Source organism: Herpailurus yagouaroundi, unplaced genomic scaffold, assembly GCF_014898765.1.
Source record: "Herpailurus yagouaroundi ecotype Mexico unplaced genomic scaffold, PumYag 192, whole genome shotgun sequence".
NCBI classification, from domain to species: Eukaryota; Metazoa; Chordata; class Mammalia; order Carnivora; family Felidae; genus Herpailurus; species Herpailurus yagouaroundi.
Window position 1 is genome coordinate 19692761 of NW_024412423.1, and position 23069 is coordinate 19715829.

Genomic DNA, 23069 nt, shown 5'->3' on the forward strand with positions numbered 1-23069 from the left:
GGGCAGTTGATGTGACTCATAGGAACGCCATTCCCTCTGGCCAGGGGCTGTCAGGAAGACTTTCCTTCTACAGGAAAGGTAGAATCAGCTTGAGGATCATAGTTTCTGCCTTAAAAACCCTTGGTACATCTAAGTCCTATTTGGGTTGGTTGCAGACAGTGCTGATTGCTTTTAGCTTCTCCGAGCCCTGGTAGATTGATAAGAGTTCATTTGTGAGATTTCAGCTAGGCTGGTTCCAGTCTTAAATCCACCTTCACTGTATTGGACCTTGATAAAGTGGGAAAATAACTGTTTTGTTTTGTTTTTGTTTTTTTTGTTTTTTTTGTTTTTTGTTTTTTTTGTTTTTTTTTTTGAGAGAGAGAGAGAGACTATAACTCTACAAGGATGGGGAATTTTGTCTGCTTTATTCATTGATGGATCCTCATCCCTAAAATGGTCCTGGACCAGATGGGAGCTCAATAAATATTTGCCGAGTTGAATTAAATTGACATTCAGTCTCTTTGCAAATTGAGTTTCCTGTTTCCTGTCAGTCTCTAGAGTAGTCAGCGTGGTGCTGTGCTGACCCATCTTTCTCCTCATCGACTCGACTCCAGCTCTCAGGGCTTGGTGAACACACAAGTTGGGGGTCTGGGCCAGAGCTGAGTGCTAATCTGTCTGACTGTTCCAGCCGCTCTCTGGTGCCCAGAAACAGTAAGAAAGGTTGCTTCACATGAAGAGCCGAGTGTGACACATACAATCTGTGCAGATAACACCTGGGGTAATGGCACCCATCTGTAAGGAGCTCCAGCAACATGCCAGCAACTGTATACCAGCATGCAATGTAGATCCTGTGATCAGTAAAATGAAGGAGCCAATGGCATAGTTGAATATTCTCATTGGCTCTCTCTGCCAGTTCTATGTCAGTTTTAAAATATATTTTAAAGAACATATTTTCTGGATCCTTGAGAAATTTCCTCAAGCAGAAGTACCTTTGGTTATGGTACTGACAGTCGTAAGCAGGCAGACTGGACTGCTGTTGCTCTACCCTCGGGAATCCAGGATGGCGGGCCCTTCTAGAACCCAGTCCTCTGAATATAACTGCCTCCCAGCATCTCGCCCCCTTTTGTTATGCCAGGTCAGATGAAGAAGACCTCTCCCAGGCCACAGTGCTCTGGGTTCCATCAAGAGGGTTTCTCCCTCTTTCCCTAAACGGGCAATGGGATTGGTCCACCAAATTCTCACCAGCTGGGAATAAATGTAGTTACAGATTTTTACACTACCCTCCTCCCAGGGAAATCCTTGGAAGTCATTTTAATTTTATGGCTGAAGGTCTATTCATTCATTCATTCATTCATTCATCACATACCATTTAACCTGCACCATCCTAGGTTCTAGTGTAACATGGCAAGGAAACCATGCTCAGCCCAAGCCTATGTCCCCGCTGCTCACATGCCCACATGACCTGCTGGATCTCTTCCACCTGTGGTATGCTTAGCAAACCCACAACTTCCATCATCAGGGAGATGGGAATGCTCAACCAACACAGATGCAGACTGTCCCTCCACACGCAGCATGTTTCCATACAGATTGCGCCCACTTCAAGAGTAGGACAGAGACCAGAAACAAATTGAATCAGTTGTTTATTTTTGCTTTATTGGAACATAGCCCAACCTAAAATAAATATTGATTTATGAAATTCTCAATCATTTCATACATAAATATTAAGTTAATAGACATTTTACAGAATGTTGTGTTAAATAAGATTGAAGTACATATTTATTTTGCCTGGAGCACACTGGAGGAAAAGACTTCGATGATTCTGATATCTGAAATATATCTCAAATATTTTATTTTTATCCTTTCTGCCTATGTGAGGCAGCAAAGTAGCAGTATGCCTGAAAAATTGCTTTGCATCTGAAGTTTAATTACACTGACCCTTGGTTGGGCCTCATTCTCATTGCAAAAAATAACATTCTTCTTCTCCTCCAGAATCTTTCACTGCAATAAGCCAGTTTCATCTCAACTTTCCATTGTCCACTCAGTGTTTATTACACCAAGAAACACTTGCAGGTAGTCTAGGAACTTTTTTACTCTCCATCTTTCTCCTCCACACTTTTTCTGTGAAAAGAACAGACAATGGGTATTGTAGGAAACTGTCAATTCTTTTAAAAACAGGCATAGCCAGACAAATATACTTAAATCTTTAACTTACTTTTTGGCGGTCTATGTGTTCTTTTATTAAAGACAAGTTTCGGAAAAGCTTTTCCACAGCATCCCCCGGTACAGTGTGATTCTTTAATGTGTCTATACCCTGGAAGACTTCTTCAATGCACAGTTGGTGCTAAATGAGGGAGATTTTAAAAGTATAAATAACCAAAACAAGGTATAAAAATTCGGTCCAAAAAAGTTAGGCTTTGTTGCGTGGGGTTTACATGAGTTCCCTTCTCCCACACGTTTATTTTTCACTTGTTCCTTTTCCAGGAAACCACCTCATACAGAGCTATAATTTTCATACGTAAAAGAAGTTTATGTAATTTCTGAGGAGGGTTACAAATGATATAAATTAAACACTTCACCAAAAATAAAGTGCTTATGAAGTATATAATGCAGCTACATTACTGAGCTCACATCAAAATTTCCTTTGATAGCTCTAGCCAGTAATTTTATTCTGTTTAGAGTAATGATATCACATGTTTAACATTTCATTATGACCATGACATATTTCAAATGCATACAATTTTATTAGAGTTAAAATCGTTTAAATATGTGGAAATGACTATTGATATAGGACAGTCAGTGTATATTTTAATGTCTACCGACCATAATTCTAAAAATATAACCTTAAGTTGGCTAGTTTTCTCAGAAAGACATAGAAGTAAGGAAAGCAAAAGATAGTCAGAAGTGAATGGAGACGAGGAGGCACCTCTCAGTCAATGTGGAATTCTTCTGGTAAGAACGCCTGACATGAGGCTCTTTGAGATGGGGAACTGACAACATCAAAAACGACCTGATCCAATTGCTTAATGGATTCTATTTAATATTGTAGAGTCATTCCTAATGCCATTCCTAATGTTCATAAGCACATACATTGGCATCCACACACATAAAAACAAAATAGATAAAATTAAACTGTTCCAACGATAACTAATGCTTTATAGTTACAATAGGAAACTTAGTCATGCAATCGTTTTATCAAATCATAATTTAACTTACATTGTTATGTTCAGGAGTAGGAATCATCAGGTTCTGAAAAGGAAAGGAAATACATTCACTTTTAACATATTACCAGGTTCATAACTTGTAATAAAATGCTTGCCAGTAACATGGTTACCAATGATATATTACCAACAGTCATAATTTCATTATTAATAACAGGTCTTTAGAAGTTAGCCAACACAAATGATTACCCATGCATTTTAAAGACCGTAGGAATCAAAAAGAAAATTACCCCGTCGCCTATCAGTAGAGTTCGATGAGTGGAGAGCAGTGCCAAGGTCTCTGCCACCAGCCTATTCATGGGACTTTGTACAGCAATGGCAGAAACATAGGCAGCCCCAAGAGCTAGCAAACTCAAATGCAGAAGCATTCTCATGGCTCTCAAATGCTCAGTGTTTGCTTTGGGCAAAGAAAGTGCATAGTACAAGATTGCATCCTCAAGCAATTTATTCTCTATCTTTGAGGAAATGAATAATTTCTAACAATCAGATAGGGAATGCCTAACAATGGCATATCATGAAACTAAATGTTTCCAATGCCTTGTTTCTTAAAAATAATTTTACTTTTATCTTTTAATAATAATAAAAATCCCTATTTTCCCCCTTTAAAAACATTTCTATTACAAAGAAAATCTTTGGGTGATACATCATTGCCCCACATTTGCATTTCTTAAAATCAGAAGATTGAATTTCCTCTTAAAAGATGTGTGTAAAAAAAGGTATAATGTACACTATTGAGTTTAATGCCAAAATGGATAAATATTGGGAATATGTTTTTCAGGTTGACTAAATTCCATCACCATTGTTACTAGACTGGTCTGTCTTAAAAGGAACTCAAAACACTGGTGGAAAAATGGTAATCAGAGCTGAGACTGTCAAAACTTAGCAGGTTCAGGTTCACTGGAGTCTAAGTTAGGATCCTTTCTGTTGCCAGAGACCAAAAACCTAACCCAAACTGGTTGAACCTAAAAGGGAATTTATTAGATCATACAACCAAATGGTCCAGGGTAGAGGCTCCTTTATATCTAGCTTGCCTCTGTGATCTTTCATTGGCTCCCTTCTTGGGCAGCTCTCCCACTGTGGTCCCAAGATGATGTCAAATCTCCTGGATCTGTATGTATCCTGTTCCTGAGCATCAGGAGAAACCAAACTGTGCCTTTCTGACTGCTCAATCAAAAGTCCTAGAATTCAGCTTCCTTGTGACAAAGGATCACAGGTTCACCCTTGAACTGTGGTTAGGGATATGGATATACTGATTGGCTTTCCCTGTAGCTAGAAGTAGGCTTCACCCCACCCAAATCACTAACTGGCTGTGCAAATTAGTGAAATGCACAAGGTGTAACACAACAAAGGTGGTGAGGCTACAGTAAACTGCAGCATGCAGGACCTTTCTAAAGGCAGCAGGTCTACTCAGCTTCAACTGATGGTTGCCATGCAACACCCTTGGACTGTTGCTAGTTCATTCCATTTTTTTAAGAAGTCAGAAACCCTAATTATTATTTATAACCTATTGCTTTTTTTAAAAATTTTTTTAACGTTTATTTATTTTTGAGACAGAGAGAGACAGAGCATGAACGGGGGAGGGTCAGAGAGAGAGGGAGACACAGAATCGGAAACAGGCTCCAGGCTCTGAGCTGTCAGCACAGAGCCCGACGCGGGGCTCGAACTCACATACCGCGAGAACGTGACCTGAGCCGAAGCCGGACGCTTAACCGACTGAGCCACCCAGGCGCCCCTATAACCTGTTGCTTTTTAAGCGCTGGCAGTTCATATTTTAAAAATCTGTATTGAGGGGCACCTGGGTGACTCAGTCAGTTAAGTGTCTGACTCTTGAATTTGGCTCAGGTCATGGTCCCACGGTCATGAAATCCAGTCCTGTGTCGGGCTCTGCGCTGAGTATGGAGCCTGCTTGGGATTCTCTCTCTTCCTCTTTCTCTCTGATCCTCCCCCACTCATCCTCTCTCTCTCTCTCTCTCTACCCCCCCTTCAAAACAAACAAACAAACAAACAAACAAACAAACAAACAAACATTAAGGGGCACCTGGGTGGCTCAGTTGTTTGAGCGTCTGACTTTGGCTCAGATCATGATCTCACAGTTCCTGATTCAAGCCCCACATCAGGCTCACTGCTGTCAGTGCAGAGCCTACTTTGGATCCTCTGTCCCTCCCTCTCTGCCCCTCCTCTGCTTGCATGCACTCTCTCTCTCAAAAATAAATACACATTTAAAAAATAAAAAAACTGTATAGAGTACCACTGTGCAACCTCTGATTTACAGTATAACTGTGGGTCTAGTTGGAGGGCTTGTTATTAAAAAAATTCTCCTTGGGGCACCTGGGTGGCACAGTCGGTTGAGCGTCAACTTCAGCCAGGTCGCGATCTCGCGGTCCGGGAGTTCGAGCCCCGCGTCGGGCTCTGGGCTGATGGCTCAGAGCCTGGAGCCTGTTTCCGATTCTGTGTCTCCCTCTCTCTCTGCCCCTCCCCCGTTCATGCTCTGTCTCTCTCTGTCCCAAATAGATGAATAAACATTGAAAAAAAAATTCTCCTATTCAAAATAATATTTCTCCTACAAATATTGTATTATGGTAAAATATACATAGCATAAAATTTAACATCTTACCCAAGATTACGTGTACAATTCATTAGTGTTAAGGACATTCACAATGTTGTGCAGTCCATCTTCAAAACACCTTTTATCTTGCAAAACTGAAACTCTACACCCGTTAAACAACAGGTCCCCATTTCCTCTCTCCCCAGCTCCTGGAAACCATTCTTTTATTTTGTATCTTTACTAATTAGACTATTCTAGATAACTCATATAAGGGGAATAATATGGCATTTGTCTTTTTTGTGACTGGCTTATTTCACTTAACATACTATTGTCAAGATTCTTCCACATTGTGGCATTTGACAGAATCTCCTTCCTTTTTTAGAGCAGAGTAATATTCCATTGTATAAATTTATCATTATACACACACACACACACACACACACACACACACACACATATGTAGACTATGGATATGTGGGTTGCTTCCATCTCTTGGCTGTTGTAAATAATGCTACCATGAGCATGGGTGTACAAAATTATATTTCTTAAAATGCTGTCACAAGGCATTAATTTTTCCTCAGTGACGTTGATGTCCCAAACCTGACTTCAAACTCTCTCATAGCAAAGATTATAAAATAATGTGTTTGAAAGACCTTTATTAATGTAGAACTCCCTACAAAAGTTAATTATTTTAATGTTCTGTGCAGGAGGAGAGCTCCAAGTAATTTTTGTTGATATTCCACCTTCACAGAAGTGGAGCATAGTCCCCCTGAAGTGTGGGACACATGGTGACTTCATTTTAAAGAATATATTATGGGAAGGAGATTATAAGAAGAGTAACTTTGAAATGGAGAAACCTGGTAAACCTCAACCAGGTGACCAGGGTCAACGTTAGTGATAAGTCACGTTAATAGAATCTACCCTTAATGTGATGTGATGAGAAGGGCATTTTATCTCTGGTCTTCCTCCTCAAATCCCATAACCTCTATGTAACTGTGAGGAAAACATCATACATATCCAAATTGAAATGGAAAATACCTGACCAATGCTCCTTAAAATTGTCAAGGTCATCAAAAAGAAGCAATGTCTGAGAAACTGTCACAGGAGTCAAAGAAGTCCAACCATGGTGACTAAATGTAATGTGGTATCCTGGGTGAAATCCAGGAACAGAAAAAGGACAGTAGGTAAAACTAAGGAAACTCCAAAAAACAGTGGAATCTAGTAAGGTGCCAGTGTTGGTTCCTCAGTTATGACAAATGTACTATAGTAATGTGCACAATAGAGAAAACTGGGTGCAGGGTGCACAGGAACTCTACATAACATTGCTGCAACTTTTCTGCAAGTCCAACACTATTTAAAATAAAAAGTTTATTAAAAATAACATTGCATGGGTGCTTGGGTGGCTCAGTTAAGTGTCCGACTTTGGGTCAGGTCATGATCTTAAGGTTCATGAGTTGGAGCCCCACTTCAGGCTCTGTGCTGACAGCTCAGAGCCTGGAGCCTGCTTTGGATTCTGTGTCTCCCTCTCTTGCTGTCCCTCCCCTGCTTACTCTCTCCCTCTCTCTCTCTCTCCCTTTCTCTCTCTCAAAAATAAACATTTAAAAAAATAACATTGCAAGTTGAAAAAAGTTAATGATTTTTTCTATTATTATTAAAAATACTTTGCATCCTATAAATGTGCACTTGGGACCTTTTTACTGGACTGTGAGCTCCTTGAGGATAAAGATTTTATTTAATTGATCTCTATGCCCTCAAGGATTAGCCTATTATTGTAGACACTCAAAAAAAAAAAAAAACTGAATGAAGAAGCAGGCACGTGGTGGTGTTAGTTGAACAAATTAACAGGAATATTATGGAAATTCAAGGAGTCCATTCTCTGAGGCTGGGACTCTGACATAATGGGCTCTGACAAAATGAGCAGACTCCTAGGGGAAAAAAAGCAAAACTTTAAGGCTCTGCTATAGACATCACGTCAATGTGAATGACTATGGCATTTTAAAAAAACCCACATTATTTTAGAAGAATAGAAAATAAGCAACCAGTGCTTGGAATTTTTAAGAATTATCAGTAATTATGTAAAAGGACTTTGAATAGTGTTGAAAAGTTGTATTCATGGGTAACATCCAAATTTTTGCCGTAAAATCTTTATCTCTATTAGTGGTTTCCAAATTGGCAACCTGCTTTTTTTAAAAAAACCTGGTAATTGTGGTTTTTTACTAACTGTGTAGTCATTTAAGGTCAAATGATTTTTCTATGAACTGATTCTAATCAATCAACTGGGCATGATGCCACACATTTTTTGTGGTGACTAAATGTGAAATGATAGCATCTCTCTTTTTTTTTTTTTTGACCATATTCTAACCTCCATGCTTTCAATCCTGAAGCATATCTTTAAAATAATTCTTTTATTGAATAAATAACATTATAGGAAGAGAAACACAGAACTTCATCAATATAGCAATTCTCAGTATTTTGATGACCTCTTCCAATCTTTACTGATACATAGATAGCTTTACAAAGTTGTAATCAATGAATATGTGCCACTTGTGTTTATCTTTTTTGCTTATTGATACCTCCCTTTCATGTATCTACTTATCTTCAAGGTTACCTGCTAATAGATGAAATTGATATCTACAGTTTACTTCCCCATTGGATCGTTTCTAGTCTTCCATGACTAAAAACAATGCTACTAGAAAGCTCTGTGTATAATTTTAAAAAATATTTCCTTGTCATAAGAAACTTGTGTGACCATTTTTATAGCTCATGTTACATTTCATGAGATCACTCCTGTGAAAATAATCAATGCACAAAAATAAATCCCTTGTATTTTTAGTGTTTTATAACTGACAAAGCACTTTCACAAAAATAACGTTGTTTAATCCTGATATCAGCACTGTGGGATAGATTTCTTTCCTTGATAGAGTTTAATAGTTTTGTTGATGTAATGAGCAAAATGAACCTCCATGAAAGGTGTGATGCAAGAAGAGGGGGTAATCAAACAGATTGATAAATATGTTGGTAAACCTAAATAAATAATGCTTGTTAAAAATAACTTATTTATGGGATTTCAAGACAATGAGGAATAAAAATACTAAACAATGATAATGTGGGAGATGGAGTGATCAGTCGGTGCATTTCACTGTTCTTGTACTGTTTAGAAGTTTTCTAAAGATCTTAACGTTACGGTTTATTTATTTATTTATTTATTTATTTATTTATTTATTTATAGAGAAAGAAAGAGAGAGAAAGAGAGTGAGAAAGAAGGAGGAAGCGGGGGAGGGGAAGTGAGAGAGAGAATACCAAACAGGGTCAGCACTGTCAGTGTGGAGCCCAGTGTGGGACTTGAACTCACAAACCATGAGATCATGACCTGAGCTGAAATCAAGAGTCAGACACTTAACAGACTGCACCACCCAGGCGCCCCCTAGAGATATTAACTTTAGATTTCAAAATAGGTATGTGAAAAATTTAAGAGTAACCACTTAAAGAACAGGAATAGAATGTACAGCTTCCAAGCCAGTAGAATAAGAACAAGAGCATAAAAAAAGCTCAATCAATCCAGAAACCAGGAAAGGAGAAAAAGAAGCAAAGAAAAAGCACAGAAAGAGGTATGAGAAATATATCCAAATTTTTCAGTAATCACAGTAATTGAAAATAGATTAAACTCATCTATTAAAAGGCAGATAGTATAAAATTATACTAAAAATCATCTATCAGCTATTTTCAGGAGACATACTTCATGCAAAATGACATTAAAGGTTGAAAAATGAGGGATAGAGAGATATACTTGGGGAAACACTAATCAAAAGAAAGCTAATGTATCAAAATATCAATAGCAGAAAAAGAATTTATGTCAGAAAGTACTATAAGGAAAGAGATTCACTAATAAGTATAAAATAGTATCTCATAATCATTTTATTTTTCATCTCATCAATTATGATACAAGCAAAATAAAACATTTTCCAGTAATAATTTACTGAGAAATAAGAACTTGACTGTTTTGCCTTTTCAGTTATTTTCATTTTAGAGATTAATCTTTTTTATTGCAAACCGTTTCCACCCCTTTCTTAGGATTGTTTTCTTAGTTTTATAGTTTCCTACTGTTACAAAGTTGAATTTTTTTGTAATGGAATCTAGATACTTTGTCCTATCAATTTCTTCAGCTTGCTATTTTTTCCTGAAGTATTTTTAAGTAAACTACAGGAAGCAACACACTCCATTATTAACTCCCATATGCACCTCAAAAAAGAATCGTTTTCTTACATAGCAAGATACTTTCACATTTAATATAATGAAATGAACAATAATAAAAACTTGGTATTTAAGTTCCAGACTACATTCAAATTTCCCTATGTATTCCCCAAATTCTCTTCACATCTCTGTGTGCTAACCATAATCCAACCCAGGACCATGTGTTGCTTTTTTTTTTTTTTTTTAAGTCTTTTACAATCTATAGCAGTCCTTTTTTTTTTCTAATTTCTTTAATGTTTATTTATTTTAGAGTGAGACAGAGCATGAGTGGGGGAGGGGCAGAGAGAGAGAGAGAGAGAGAGAGAGAGAGAGAGAGAGAGAGAGAGAGAAGGTCTGAAGCAGGCTCAAGACCCCCAGCTGTCAGCACCAAGCCTGCTGTGGGGCTTGAACTCCCGAAGCATGAGATCATGACCTGAGCCAAAGTCGGACGCTTAACCAACTGAGCCACCCAGGAGCCCCAGCAGTCCTTGTTTTAATGACATTGATCTGAGTTCCTGGGCCAGTGTCTTTTAACACACTGCATCTTCCATATTTCCCTTTTCCATCCTTGTGGTATTACTAGCTTAATCCTTAATTCCTGTGAATTGGAAGTTAAATCTAAAGATGTGATTAGATTAAAATTATTTTTTTTTTTTCAAGTAGGCTTCATGCCCAGCACAGAGACCAACGCGGGGCTTGAACTCAAGACCCTGAGATCAAGACCTGCCCTGAGATCAAGCCCTGAGATCCAGACCTGAGCTGAGATCAACAGTCAGATGCTCAACAGATTGAGCTATCCAGACGTCCCTCAAGTTAATTTTTTTTAAACCAAACTGCATGTGAGATCATGTTGGGTACTTTGTGCTAAGATCAAAGTGGAATATAGTCAATAATGTATTAGGGTTGTATGGCAACAGATGGTAGCTACACTTGTGGTGAGCATAGCATATAGTATAAATTTGTTGAATCACTATGTTGTACACCTGAACTAATGTAACAGTGTATTAGCAATACTTCAAAAAAAAAAAAAGATCACAGCAGGAGACATATAAAGTCTGGTAATTTTATTGCTGTTAATTCCTGGTAATTTCATTGCCAATCATTGCTAATTTCCTATGTTACTTTGAGTCATAAAATTTTCCTTTAAAAGTGGCGGTGGGGCACCTGGCTGACTCAGTCAGTGGAGCAGGTGACCCTTGATCTTACTGAATTGTGAATTTGAACCCCATGTGTAGTGTAGAAATTGCTTAAAAATAAAAAATATTTTTAAAAAATAAAAAATAAATAAAAGTGGGGTAATTACATGTTGGGGCTTTACTTTTATTGCTGCCTGAAAAAAAAGATCTTCATCACCTGAAACTTACAGAGTGATAAGTAAAATAAGATACAGGTTTGCTTTTTTCTTCCTACTGATATTCAAATATCCAAGCAATACAAATGGTGATAGTGGGGAAAAAAATGGTCTTGGTGGTTACACAACTATTTACTTTTTTCAAAAGTCATAGAACTGTACTCTGGAAAAAGAAGAATTTTAGTGTATGTAAATTTTGCTTAAATAAACTGACTGTAAAAATAGGCTCTAATCTTTATTCATCTTTAAAATTACATTTAGTTACATAAAGCATTACTGTATAATTTCAATCTGTTGTGTTCCATTAGTAACTTAAAATATGTATTATGATAACTAAGGCTTTCATGTTTCTTAGTACAGCAAGAGACTTCTTACTGGATTTCCTCACTTGCATCCTTTCATGTGAATTTTTTAGTTTATGTATTAAGTTCTGTAATGATTGTCTTGGGATTGTGTGATTGGAGGGCATTTCCTACATTTTTCTAGTTCAATAATCCAACGTTTTTGTTCTGTTAATGTCTTCCATTATTGTTTTGCAATTTCTGTAATTTTTCCTATAGGCCCTTGCATAGGATATCCCTCCATTAACTTGGGTTCCAAAAAGCAACACTCATTTTTGAGTAATTTCTTTCCCTTATTTTGAACTTTTTTTATCATACAAAAATTAAAATTTAACATACAATAAGGTGTACATACTTTATACAACTTGATGACTTTGGAGATAAGTATACACCAGTGAAACCATCACCATAACCAATGCTAATGGTATATCCATTACCTCCAAAAGTTTCCTCCCACCCTCCTTATTGTTAACTTTTGTGTGATAAGAACACTGATCACAAGATCTACCCTCTCAGCAAATTTTATAGTGTTGTTATACAATATAGTATTGTTAACTAATGGCACTATGGTACAGCATCTTGCATAACTCAATCTCTTATAAAGGTGTCTATTTTTCTGTCCGTACTTACAGGAGTGGATTTCTTTCACATCATATTTGCATACCGTTTTGTAGTTTTGTAACATCATTCGGCTTTTGGTCTACAACACCTCTCTACACTCTTAAAAATTACTGAGGACCCCAAAAAGGTTTTACATGTGAGAATTATCAATACCTAATTGGAAATTAAAATTGAGGGTTTTTTTTAAACATAATACTATACAATCACACATTCTATCACCCATCACTGCGATGGCGTCACCACACGTCACGTATATTAAGGCGCGAAAGATCATGAAAAAAGCAAATAATGTGTTAATATTATTGGAAAATGGTTTCGACATTAGAGGACACCGCACTCCTTCCCATTCCAGGCGTCCCGCGATCACATTCTGATAACCACCGTTTATCACAAGTGTTCGTCGTCCTCAGGGTTACAGCTTCTCAAGGCTACCCGGAACCCATCAAAATTCGGCATTACGCACCCACAGGCCAGAAACCCGGGTATGCCAACCACTCGACCGGAACTACTTCCGGAAACCAGAGCTGCGCACGCACCGCGAGGCTCTGACTTCCCGGCATGCCCCTGGCCTGCGGCGTAAATGCACGCTGGTCGTGGCGGCCCACGTGATGCGCGGGGCGGCCGCGGCGGGAATCTGTGAGTGCGCGGTAGTAGGGGGTCCCTGGGTCTGTGGTGTGTGTCTGCCGCGCCTAGCCCCGGCCCGGCCCCCACCTCCGCTCTCGCTTGTCAGGGGGGAAAGAAGCCGGTGTGGGAGGACGAGTTCAGCCGGAGCCTTCGCTCCTACGTGGAGCCTCCCGGCCGGGAGACTCGCGAGTCCTCACGGCCCATCGCTCGCTCTGCGGCCGCGGCACCGCTAAATCCTGGTGCGCCGGGGCTCTAGGCGATTGGTGTTGAGAAAAGAAACATTTGCAGACATGTCCCGGATTGAAAAGATGAGCATTCTGGGTGTGCGGAGTTTTGGAATAGAGGACAAAGATAAGCAAATTATCACTTTTTTCAGCCCCCTCACAATTTTGGTTGGACCCAATGGGGCGGGGAAGACGGTAAGTTCTCAGTAGCGCCTTCAGTTTACGGGTCGCTACTTCTTGAGAATCTGGAGGATAAGGTGTTTGGAGAGCTCAGAACAATAAGGACCAGAGGCCAGGCGTCCCTGGGGCTCCGCTCTTGGTGCCCGAGGAAAGGCTTGGGCCTCTGGGTGGAGCTCCTGCCGCTGGGCGTGGCCTGGTGTGGCCTTCTGGCCCCAGCGACCTTAGGAGGGGACCTGACTCAGTCTCGTAAGGGTATCCAGGCTCGGGTGGACAAGGTTTATTTGAGAGTCCCAGAAGACCGGGAGCGCTCAGCGACCTTACATTCTTACATGAAGCCTTTTTGTCTGCGTTGATTTTTTTTTTTTTTAACACTCCCCTTGCTCCCCAAACATACTATTCACTTCCTGACAGTTGATCCATTATAGAATTTCCTACACAAGTTATAAAATATGATAAACATAGGGCTTTCTGAGAAGAGTTTCTAAGTATAGACTGAAGTCTAAGCATAATAAATGGGAAATGATAAAATGAAACCAATACCGTGAGGCCTAGTTTAGTTGAAAAACTATGTTGTTAGGATGCCCTTACCTAGTCAAAATAAAAAATTGGAGCATGTACTTTGACTTTTTAAGGCCCAGAGAGTATTTAGAAATTTGAGATGGACCCTGGAGTGACATACAATTATGGGGGAAAAGTACAGCCTGTAAGGGTGGCTTGAGAAAAAGCAGGGCATTCTAACAGAGAAGACTAAAAAGCATACAGAAAGAGGTCAGGTTTAGAGTTGAACATTGAATGCCATACTCTTGTCTACTTTTGTTATGTGAAAATGTTACTTTTTATAGAATGCCTGTTGTGGCTCTACTTTTGTAAGGGAGCCTAAGGTTTATGAGCACAAGCTGTCTGAATACAGATATTTTGCTTCACCATTTACTGGCTCTGTGAGTGGGCCAGGGTGGCCCAAATGGTTCGTGCTTTAGTTTTCTCATTTATAAAATGGAGATAAAAAGAGTTTTCTACAGTCTAGGATTAATGTGAAAATTACTAATGTATGTAAAGGTGGTTAGTACAATACCTGGCACATAGTAAGGCCTGTGTAACTATTAGCTGTTTTTAAAAAATTGAACTTAAAAAAAGTTGTTTTGGTTTTATTGAGGTGTAATTGATCCATGAAATCGTAAGATATTTGAAGGGTATGTCAGGGTGACTTAATACACTGTACATTGTGAAAGGATCACTGCTATCTAGTTAATTAACAAATCTGTCACCTCATTTTTTTTTTTTGTAAGAACATTTAACTTCTACCGTCAGCACATTGGCAAATTATCAACTATGGTAACCATCTTTTACATTAGCTGTTGTTATTAAATTAAAGGGTTTTAATTGGAAATTGAGGACTTTTTAAAAATAATTATTTTATTTTTGTATACCTTCTTAATTAGTAGCTTTCCCATGAACTTAAAGCAGTTATTTATTCTTTAACACAGAATCGTATCTGTATTATATAGATATTATAATGTCAAATTTTATCTGCATATCTTTTTTGGTTCTCTGGTAAATAGTATTTTTATAATAAATGAACATTTTATGATAAACTTCTCTGGTTCTCTTATAACTAAATAATATAATTTTCTATTTCTTTAGACCATCATTGAATGTCTAAAATATATTTGTACTGGAGATTTTCCTCCTGGAACCAAAGGAAATACATTTGTTCATGATCCCAAGGTAATGACGCTAATAAACTTACATATCTTTAAAATAAATTTTTAGGGGCGCCTGGGTGGCTCAGTCGGTTAAGCGTCCGACTTCGGCTCAGGTCACGATCTCGCAGTCTGTGAGTTCGAGCCCCGCATCGGGCTCTGTGCTGACAGCTCAGAGCCTGGAGCCTGTTTCAGATTCTGTGTCTCCCTCTCTCTCTGACCCTCCCCCATTCATGTTCTGTCTCTCTCTGTGTCAAAAATAAATAAACATTAAAAAAAATTAAATAAAATAAATTTTTATAATTATAAAAGCAATAAGTTTTGTTGTTGAAAACCTGGCAGTGGAAAACTATAAAGAGTTAGAAAAGTCTATACACAGTCTAAGCATCCAGTGACACCACTAGTGACATTTTCATGTATTTTCTTCTCCTTTAAGTACAGACTTAAGTGAAGTCATACTCTAATTTTGTATTCTGATGTTTTTTCCTCACTTACTATCATAAGGTTCCATGTCATTAAAAACATTAAATTCACAATCTAGGTGTTTGGCATTTGGGTGCTTCTTTTAATCTTTACATTTTTTATATGTATGAAATATTTCCTACTTAAAACATGTCTCCTATTATGAACATTTTTAATAGTTGCATAATTTTCTTACATTTAGATTGCTGTTAGTTTTTCATTAAAATGTGCCATAATTTAAATCTTTGTGTGTGAATCTTTGTTTGAATTACAGTGTTTATACCATTACTGTGTGTAAAGGACATAGAAATTTCTATACTGCGTATTTTGGCCGATAGGTTTTTCTTGTTTTATGTATGTAGTGGTTTCATGTGCCTCTCTCAGTTATCTGCCAGCTCCTCCCTTAACAGTTCCTTGCATATTTCTCCCAGGTTTTTTTTCTGTTTATACCAATGTATCTTTTTTTTTTTTTTTTTTTTTTTTTAAATTTTTTTTTCAACGTTTATTTATTTTTGGGACAGAGAGAGACAGAGCATGAACGGGGGAGGGGCAGAGAGAGAGGGAGACACAGAATCGGAAACAGGCTCCAGGCTCTGAGCCATCAGCCCAGAGCCTGACGCGGGGCTCGAACTCACGGAGTGCGAGATCGTGACCTGGCTGAAGTCGGAGGCTTAACCGACTGCGCCACCCAGGCGCCCCTACCAATGTATCTTTGTGTATATATATAAATACACTCAAACATAAATATTTCAGTACACCAGTAGCATTTTATTTTGCTGTCATACAAATCAAATATTTAGTGACACACTGCAGATATGTTCGTATATATACACACTTTTTTTTCATTAGTTTTAATTACTAGAACTAATTACTAATCCACTGAGTTTATATTCTATAGTGTATTCACTTGGTTATTGATGGTTATTTAAGTTGTTTCCACTTCTGTATGACTAAAGGTAACTAATTATGAAAGTATTTATAAACTTTTCTCTTAGAGATAGTAAAATCAGTACATTGAGCCCTCTCTGCAATGACTATTTCATAAACTTGCAGTATACTCTCCTTACGTGATGATCTTGGCCTATAATTTGTTGAAAAAATGTAATTTATTGAAAAAAGGGATCAGATAGAAAGTACCTCATTTTCCAATCTTAAAATCTTTCAAACTACTCTTCATTTGTATTCGTACTATTTTTTTTTTTTGGTATTAAGGGTAAATTGTTTACTGTTTTATCTTAAGGTCAACCAACTCTTTGGCTTCTGGATCCAGTCAATCCCTTTTGTCAACGCAAACATTTTGCTTTTCAGTTACTCATCTTCTGCATTAGCAGTTTGTCCTTTATAGAATCAGTCATATCAGCACACCCTGGTAGCTCCAGTCTACAAACAAATAAAACCTCTCCCTTTATTCCAGATCACCTTCTGGCTACTACCTCTACATTTATAGTTAAATTTAGAAGAGGTATATGTACTCATTGTTTTCGGTTCATTGCTTCCCGTTTTCTCCTCAGCCTGTTCTGTTCAGATTTTCTTTTTTCTCCCTTACTAAAATTACTACTTACTCTAAGCTGCCAGTAGTCTTCATGTTGCCAGATAAAGTGGTCATTTTCTAAGCCACTTATCAGAAGATTTAATAGAGCTTCTTAATTCCCTTTTTATTTTTTTTAAAAATTTTTTTTTTCAACGTTTATTCATTTTTGGGACAGAGAGAGACAGAGCATGAACGGGGGAGGGGCAGAGAGAGAGGGAGACACAGAATCGGAAACAGGCTCCAGGCTCTGAGCCATCAGCCCAGAGCCCGACGCGGGGCTCGAACTCACGGACCGCGAGATCGTGACCTGGCTGAAGTCGGACGCTTAACCGACTGCGCCACCCAGGCGCCCCCTTTAATTCCCTTTTTAAAAAACATTGCTCTCTTGGCTTCTGTGGCACCCTAATCTCATACCTCCTTTTTCACTGGCCATATCTTAGTCTCCTTTGCTGAGTCTCTTTTTGCCTAACTCTTCTTGGGTGATCTCATTCATTCTCATGGCTTTAATTATTTGTTATATGCGGGTGATTTCTAACTTAGATATCTAACCCAAACTTCTTTCCTATACTCCAGAGATAGATAGGTAGATGAATAGATAGATAGATAGATAGATAGATAGATAGATAGATAGATACAGATACATTGTTTGGATATTTAATGGTCATCTCATGAATATGTTCAAAACAGAACTCATGGTTCCCTGTTTTGTTCCTTTCACATTCTCAAGCCTGGTGGTATCTCCATACTCTCAGTTTCATAAATCATATCATCATCTGTACATTTGCTCATGCCAAAACCTGTTGTCCTCCTTTGATTGATTCCTTCATCTTCCCCTGTTGCCAGTTCATAAACAGTTCTTAATCTTCTCAAATATGTCCACAGATACTTACCTGGCAGGGGACATGCCATGATCATGAGAGTGGTTGTCCCAGGCTCATTCATTGCACTAAAAATATGTCCAGCATTTGTCCCTTTATTCCATCTTCACTTTCCTTCCCTGGTACAGGCCACCTTCCTCTTTCCTTTGAACTATTTTAGTAGTCTCCAAACTTGTTTTCCTGCCTTCATTCTTGAAGTTCTCTCTTTTCCACACAGCAACCAGTTACCTTTTAAATATTCATTCTGGAGGGAATGAGTCATTCACAGTCTGAGAGAATACCATTCCAGTCAGTGTTAATACTAAGTGCAAAGTTCCTGGAGTAGGAGCATGTTTGATGTGTTCACGGAATCACAAGGAGGAGTAAAATGGCAAGAGGCCTAGTAGAAAAGTCACTGAGATAGAAAGGCCTAGGTTCTGCAGGTCCTTGATTTCTGTTCTCGTTAAAATACGAATCTACTGGAAAATATTAAGCATGAAAAGGGCATGGTGTGTGTTTTAAAGCAATCAGTCTGGCAGTGAGAGAAGACCTAGTAGGTGGTAAGGGTACAAGGGTGGAGACTAATAAAGGAGATTTTTGTGGTAATTCAGGTGAGGTATGTTGGTGGTTTGATTAAGGTGTTAATGGTAGACATGCTGAGAATGCCTGGATTTGGGATGCATTTTAAAGGTAGTATCAACAGATGAGTTAATGATCTGGATAATGGTGTATGAGAGAAGTAGAAGCATCAAACATAACTCCCAAGTTTTTTGACTTGAAAAAGTAGATAAAATAGTGTCACTGTTTATTGTAACGAGGAAACTCTGAGAAAGGAAATTTGTGGGGCTTTGGTTTAAACGTGTAGATTTGGAATGTCTTTTAGATATCCAGAATGTCCAGTAGGTAAATGGAAGTATGTCCAGGGGAGAGGTTTGAGCTAGAGAAAGACTAATTAAGAATCATTGATGTATACAGTTAGTTATCTATAGTTAGTTTTAAAGCCTGATGCGATCACATAGGGAGTAAATGTTGAGAAGAGGTGGAAGATCTTAACCTAGAGCACACTGGCATTTAGAAATAGGGATGAAGAGGAGGCACCAAAAGATACTAAAAGAACAAGTGGTAAAGGAGGGAAAACTGGGAGAGTGGGGTCTTGGAAGACAAGAGAATGAAGGGTGAACAAGAAAGATGTCAAACGGTGTCAAATATGTTGATAGCTCAAGTAAGAAGAAGGTTGAGCCATGTGGAGGCCATTGGTCATCTTGACAAAACCAGTTTCAGTGATGTGAGAAAACAAGAAAGTGAAACAGAATTGTTCTGTGAGTTTGCTATGAGTGGAAAGAAGGAAGTAGCTGAAAAGGTTTGTAAGATCAAGGAGCGTTTTATGGCTATTGTTCTTGCTTTGTTATTTTTGTTGTTCTTCTGGATGTTTCCATGTTGATTGATGCTCTAGCATCTCTGACAATTTCAGTCTATCATCCATTCCTTTTTCCAAGTGGAAAGAGCTGTTTTTCTCAGCTGTCTACTCGTGTCCTCCCTCTGGTTCTTCTGGCCTTGATGGTTCATCTTTCCTCACTTAATACCCACTTTTCATCTGCTCTAATTTCCCAGTTCTGAGCCCCCACCCACACTGTTTTATTCAGCTCTTTTTTTTGAGTCGGTCACACTTGCTCTTATGGTTGGAACTATTCCTCTCACCTGGATTGCCCACATCCCCCCAGTTTTCCCATCCTCTTATATATTCAGCTTCTCTTGGTTTTTTCTTTTCCTTGCTTTAATTTGTCCCTGCACCCAATACTGTTTATTTTAAATGCCTGAATTTTTCTGTTGCTCCTTCCTGTCTTTTTTTTTTTTTTTACCTGTTTTCCATTGTTACTCTCTTCTTAGAAATTTGATTTCCATATTGCTCCATTTGTGTACCTTCCCCCTTTCTCCTCTACTTCTTTCAAATTTTTGGCTACCTCAGTCTTTCCCATTCTTTCTTTGACCTCATTTGCTTCTCCTCAGTTGACTTGAACCCTAAGAACCTCAATTCTCTGTTTTCTGCATCTCATCACTTTTGTTTTGCTTCTGGCTGATTTTGTAAACTAACCAGATGCTTATTTCCACAGCAGTTTCTTCATCACATATTGCTTCCATATTTGTGTGTGTGTGTGTGTGTGTGTGTGTGTGTGTGTGTGTGTGTGTGTGTTTTAAGTTTATTTATTTATTAGAGAGAGAGTATGTGTGCACACGAAGGTGCACATGAAGGTGCACATGAACGGAGGAGAGGCAGAGGAGAGAGAGAATCCCAAGCAGGCTCTGCTCTATGAGCTCCACCTCAGGAACCATGAGTTATTGACCTGAGCCAAAATCAAGTCAAGATGCTTAACCAACTGAGCCACCCAGGTGCCTGCCCATATTTGTGATTTTAAACACTGTAGTTTTTTAATTTTTTTTTTGATGTTTGTGTATTTCAGAGAGAGAGAGAGAGAGAGAGAGACAGTGCAAGTGGGGGAGGGGCGCGCGTGCGCGCGCGCGCGCACACACACACACACACACACACACACACACACACACACAGAATCCAAAGCAAGCTCTAGGCTCTGAGCTGTCAGCACAAAATGGGCATCATATCCTGAGCCAAAGTCGGTTGCTTAACCAACTGAGCCACAAGGCACCCCACAAACACTATAGGATTTAAACCATGTGGGATAAATATGGAATAAAGCATATATATGGGATAGAGCATTTGTAGATGGATAGAATGACCCTGTTAGAGGAAAAAAATTAATGCAAGAGAGGGGATAATTCCAGAGTTAAATCCTTGAGTAGGCAAGTAGAGATAGGATCCATTACCCCACTGACAGAGTTAATAGGTGTATGCACTGTTCATCCAGGGTAAAAGGATGACGGACAGAGTATGTAATTTTTCAGTTTAGTGGTGAGAGAATAAATAAATGGTCTTTTGACTGTTTCTATGTTCTCAGTGGAAAACAAGTGAAATTGTTAGCTGAGGGTGGGAGAAGGGGTTGATTGAGGCTAGAAAAAGTGTAAGAGCTCAGAGGGTAACTTGATTAGGGAAGTGTTACAGGGTTACATGACAGTGTCATTGGGTCACCTGAGGTTTGTGGGTGAAAGTTTGTAAGGAGACCAGTTGTGTTTCTTCTGTCTAGTTCAGCAGCTCATTGGTAAGCACAGAGCAAGTTGGAAAGTTGGATTTAATCAAGCACTGGGTAAAGTTGGAAAGTAGGAATTAATCCATTGCTTGGTAAATAGAAGGAAGAGATTAAGAGGCAACTTCCCCATTCCCCACCTATGGACATCTTACTCAGCCTTCTCAGTCTCTGATAATCTTTACCAGCTGGCCTCTTGTAGGTATACAGTCAGTAATCTACGATCTGAATTACCCAGCACACTTTTTCCTTCTTTGAATTCCCTCAAAGTTGTCAGGCTCTGAAATCCCACATTATGCCTTCCCCCATTTTGGATACCCTCTTTCCCCTAAGCTGGCTCATCCCTACTCATGGATGTCCTTTGCATCCTGTTTGAACTCTGACACGCTTGGACTCTTGAAACCTTGTGGCAAGGTGCCCGTGTGGACACCCTTCTCAGCCTAAGCAGTTGTACTATTTTAGGCTGAGTTTCTATGTCCCTCAACTTCAGCCAGCATGAATACATACATTCTTCTGCCCCACTGTTGGAAAAATGGTTTTCTAACTAGATTGTTTGGAAAGGGAAGGGCTTATATTATTTTTTGTTTTATTCTTTTAGATAGAAATTGTTCTAAAGTTAGTATGTATTTTTCTGCCTTAAATCTAGATTACTCTTTTTGAAGAACCTCTTCTCAGTAAGCTCACCAACAATATTGTGATTTAAATGCTGCAAGATACCCGTTGCTTAAATTCTTCTTAATTTGATACTTTTCTCGTAGCTAAGTCGTAAAAGGGTAGATGCCATGGAAAATGTATATATGTATTTGACCTACTGGTAGGACATGTTCTAAACAAATTAACTCGTTTTGTAGTACATAGATGCATAATTACTTTGCAGTGAATTAAGACCTCAGCAAATGTTTGCCTTGGGCTGAAATGATAGCATCAAGTCCCTGGGCTTTCACAGCTAAATATCATTGGCCATTTTCTTCACTGAGATGTTCAAATCCTAAGAGGCTACTAGTTTTTTCTTCTTTTATTAAGTTTTTCTGTTTAAATATAGTTGACATACAGTGTTATATTCAGCAGTGTTATATGCACCTAGTGATTCAGCAGTTCTGTATGTTACACGGTGGTCTCCACTATAATTGTAGTTAACAGCTGTCACCACACTAAAATGTTACTACAGTATAATTGACCTCATTCTCTATGCTGTACTTCTCATCTCTGTGACTTATTTATAACTGGAAGTTAGTACCTGTTAATGCCCTTCATCGATTTTACCCATTTTCTTACCTATCCCTCCTCTGGCAACCACCAGTTCTCTGTATTTATGAGTTTGATTCTGTTTTTTGGGTTTTTTTTTTAGATTCCACATGTAAGTGAAATCATATGGTGTTTGTCTTTTTGTGTCTGACTTACTTTATGTAGCATAATACCTTCTAGGTCCATCCATGTTGTTTCAAATGAAAAGATTTCATTCTTTTTTTATGGCTGAGTAATACTCCATTGTATGTATATACCACTTCTTTATCCATTCTTGTCTAGATGGGCACTTTGGATGCTTTCATATCTTGGCTACTCTAAATAATGCTGCAACAAACATAGCTGTGCATTTTATCTTCTCATATTATGTTTTCATTTTTGGAGGGTAAATACCCAATAGTGGAATTACTGGATCATAGAGTCCTTCTATTTTTAATATTTTAGGAGCTTCCATACTGTTTTTCACAATAGTTGCACCAGTTTACATTTTTCCCAACAGTGCATGGGGTTTTGCTTTTCTCATCCTCACCAGTACTTACTCGTTCTTACCTTTTTGATACTGGCTATTCAGACTGGAGTAAAGTGCTACCTCATGGTGGTTTTGATTTGTGTTTCCCTGATGATTAGTGATACAGAGCATTTTTTTCATGTGTCTTTTGGCCATCTGTATGTTTTCGGGCAAATATCAGTCTATTCAGGTCCTCTGCCTATTTTTAATCTGATTATTTGGGGGGGGGGGTTGGTGTTGAGACGTATGAGTTCTTTATATATTTTGGATACTAACCTCTTACCAGATATATCATTTA

At 38.5% G+C, this 23069-nt stretch overlaps 2 protein-coding genes across 5 annotated transcripts in view; one reads left to right on the forward strand and one right to left on the reverse strand.

Annotated features, from left to right (window-relative positions):
• Positions 1-1611: 1611 nt before the first annotated feature.
• On the reverse strand, positions 1612-3624 carry IL5 (interleukin 5). The gene is made up of 4 exons (XM_040444431.1): positions 3428-3624; positions 3193-3225; positions 2192-2320; positions 1612-2097 (listed from the first exon to the last, which is right to left on the reverse strand). The coding sequence occupies exons 1-4, from the start codon at positions 3569-3571 to the stop codon at positions 1999-2001; spliced, it is 405 nt and encodes a 134-aa protein (XP_040300365.1). The 5' UTR covers positions 3572-3624; the 3' UTR covers positions 1612-1998.
• A 9265-nt stretch (positions 3625-12889) lies between these two features.
• Positions 12890-23069, forward strand: part of RAD50 (RAD50 double strand break repair protein) — a 97137-nt gene continuing 86957 nt past the window's right edge. For 3 of the 4 annotated variants that reach the window (XM_040444426.1, XM_040444425.1, XM_040444427.1), the window contains exons 1-2: positions 12890-13328; positions 14955-15038. In XM_040444426.1, coding sequence (XP_040300360.1) covers positions 13200-13328; positions 14955-15038 — 213 coding nt within the window. In that variant the 5' untranslated portion in view covers positions 12890-13199. The remainder of the gene's footprint in view (positions 13329-14954; positions 15039-23069) is intronic. The other variant, XM_040444428.1, reaches the window with a different exon arrangement.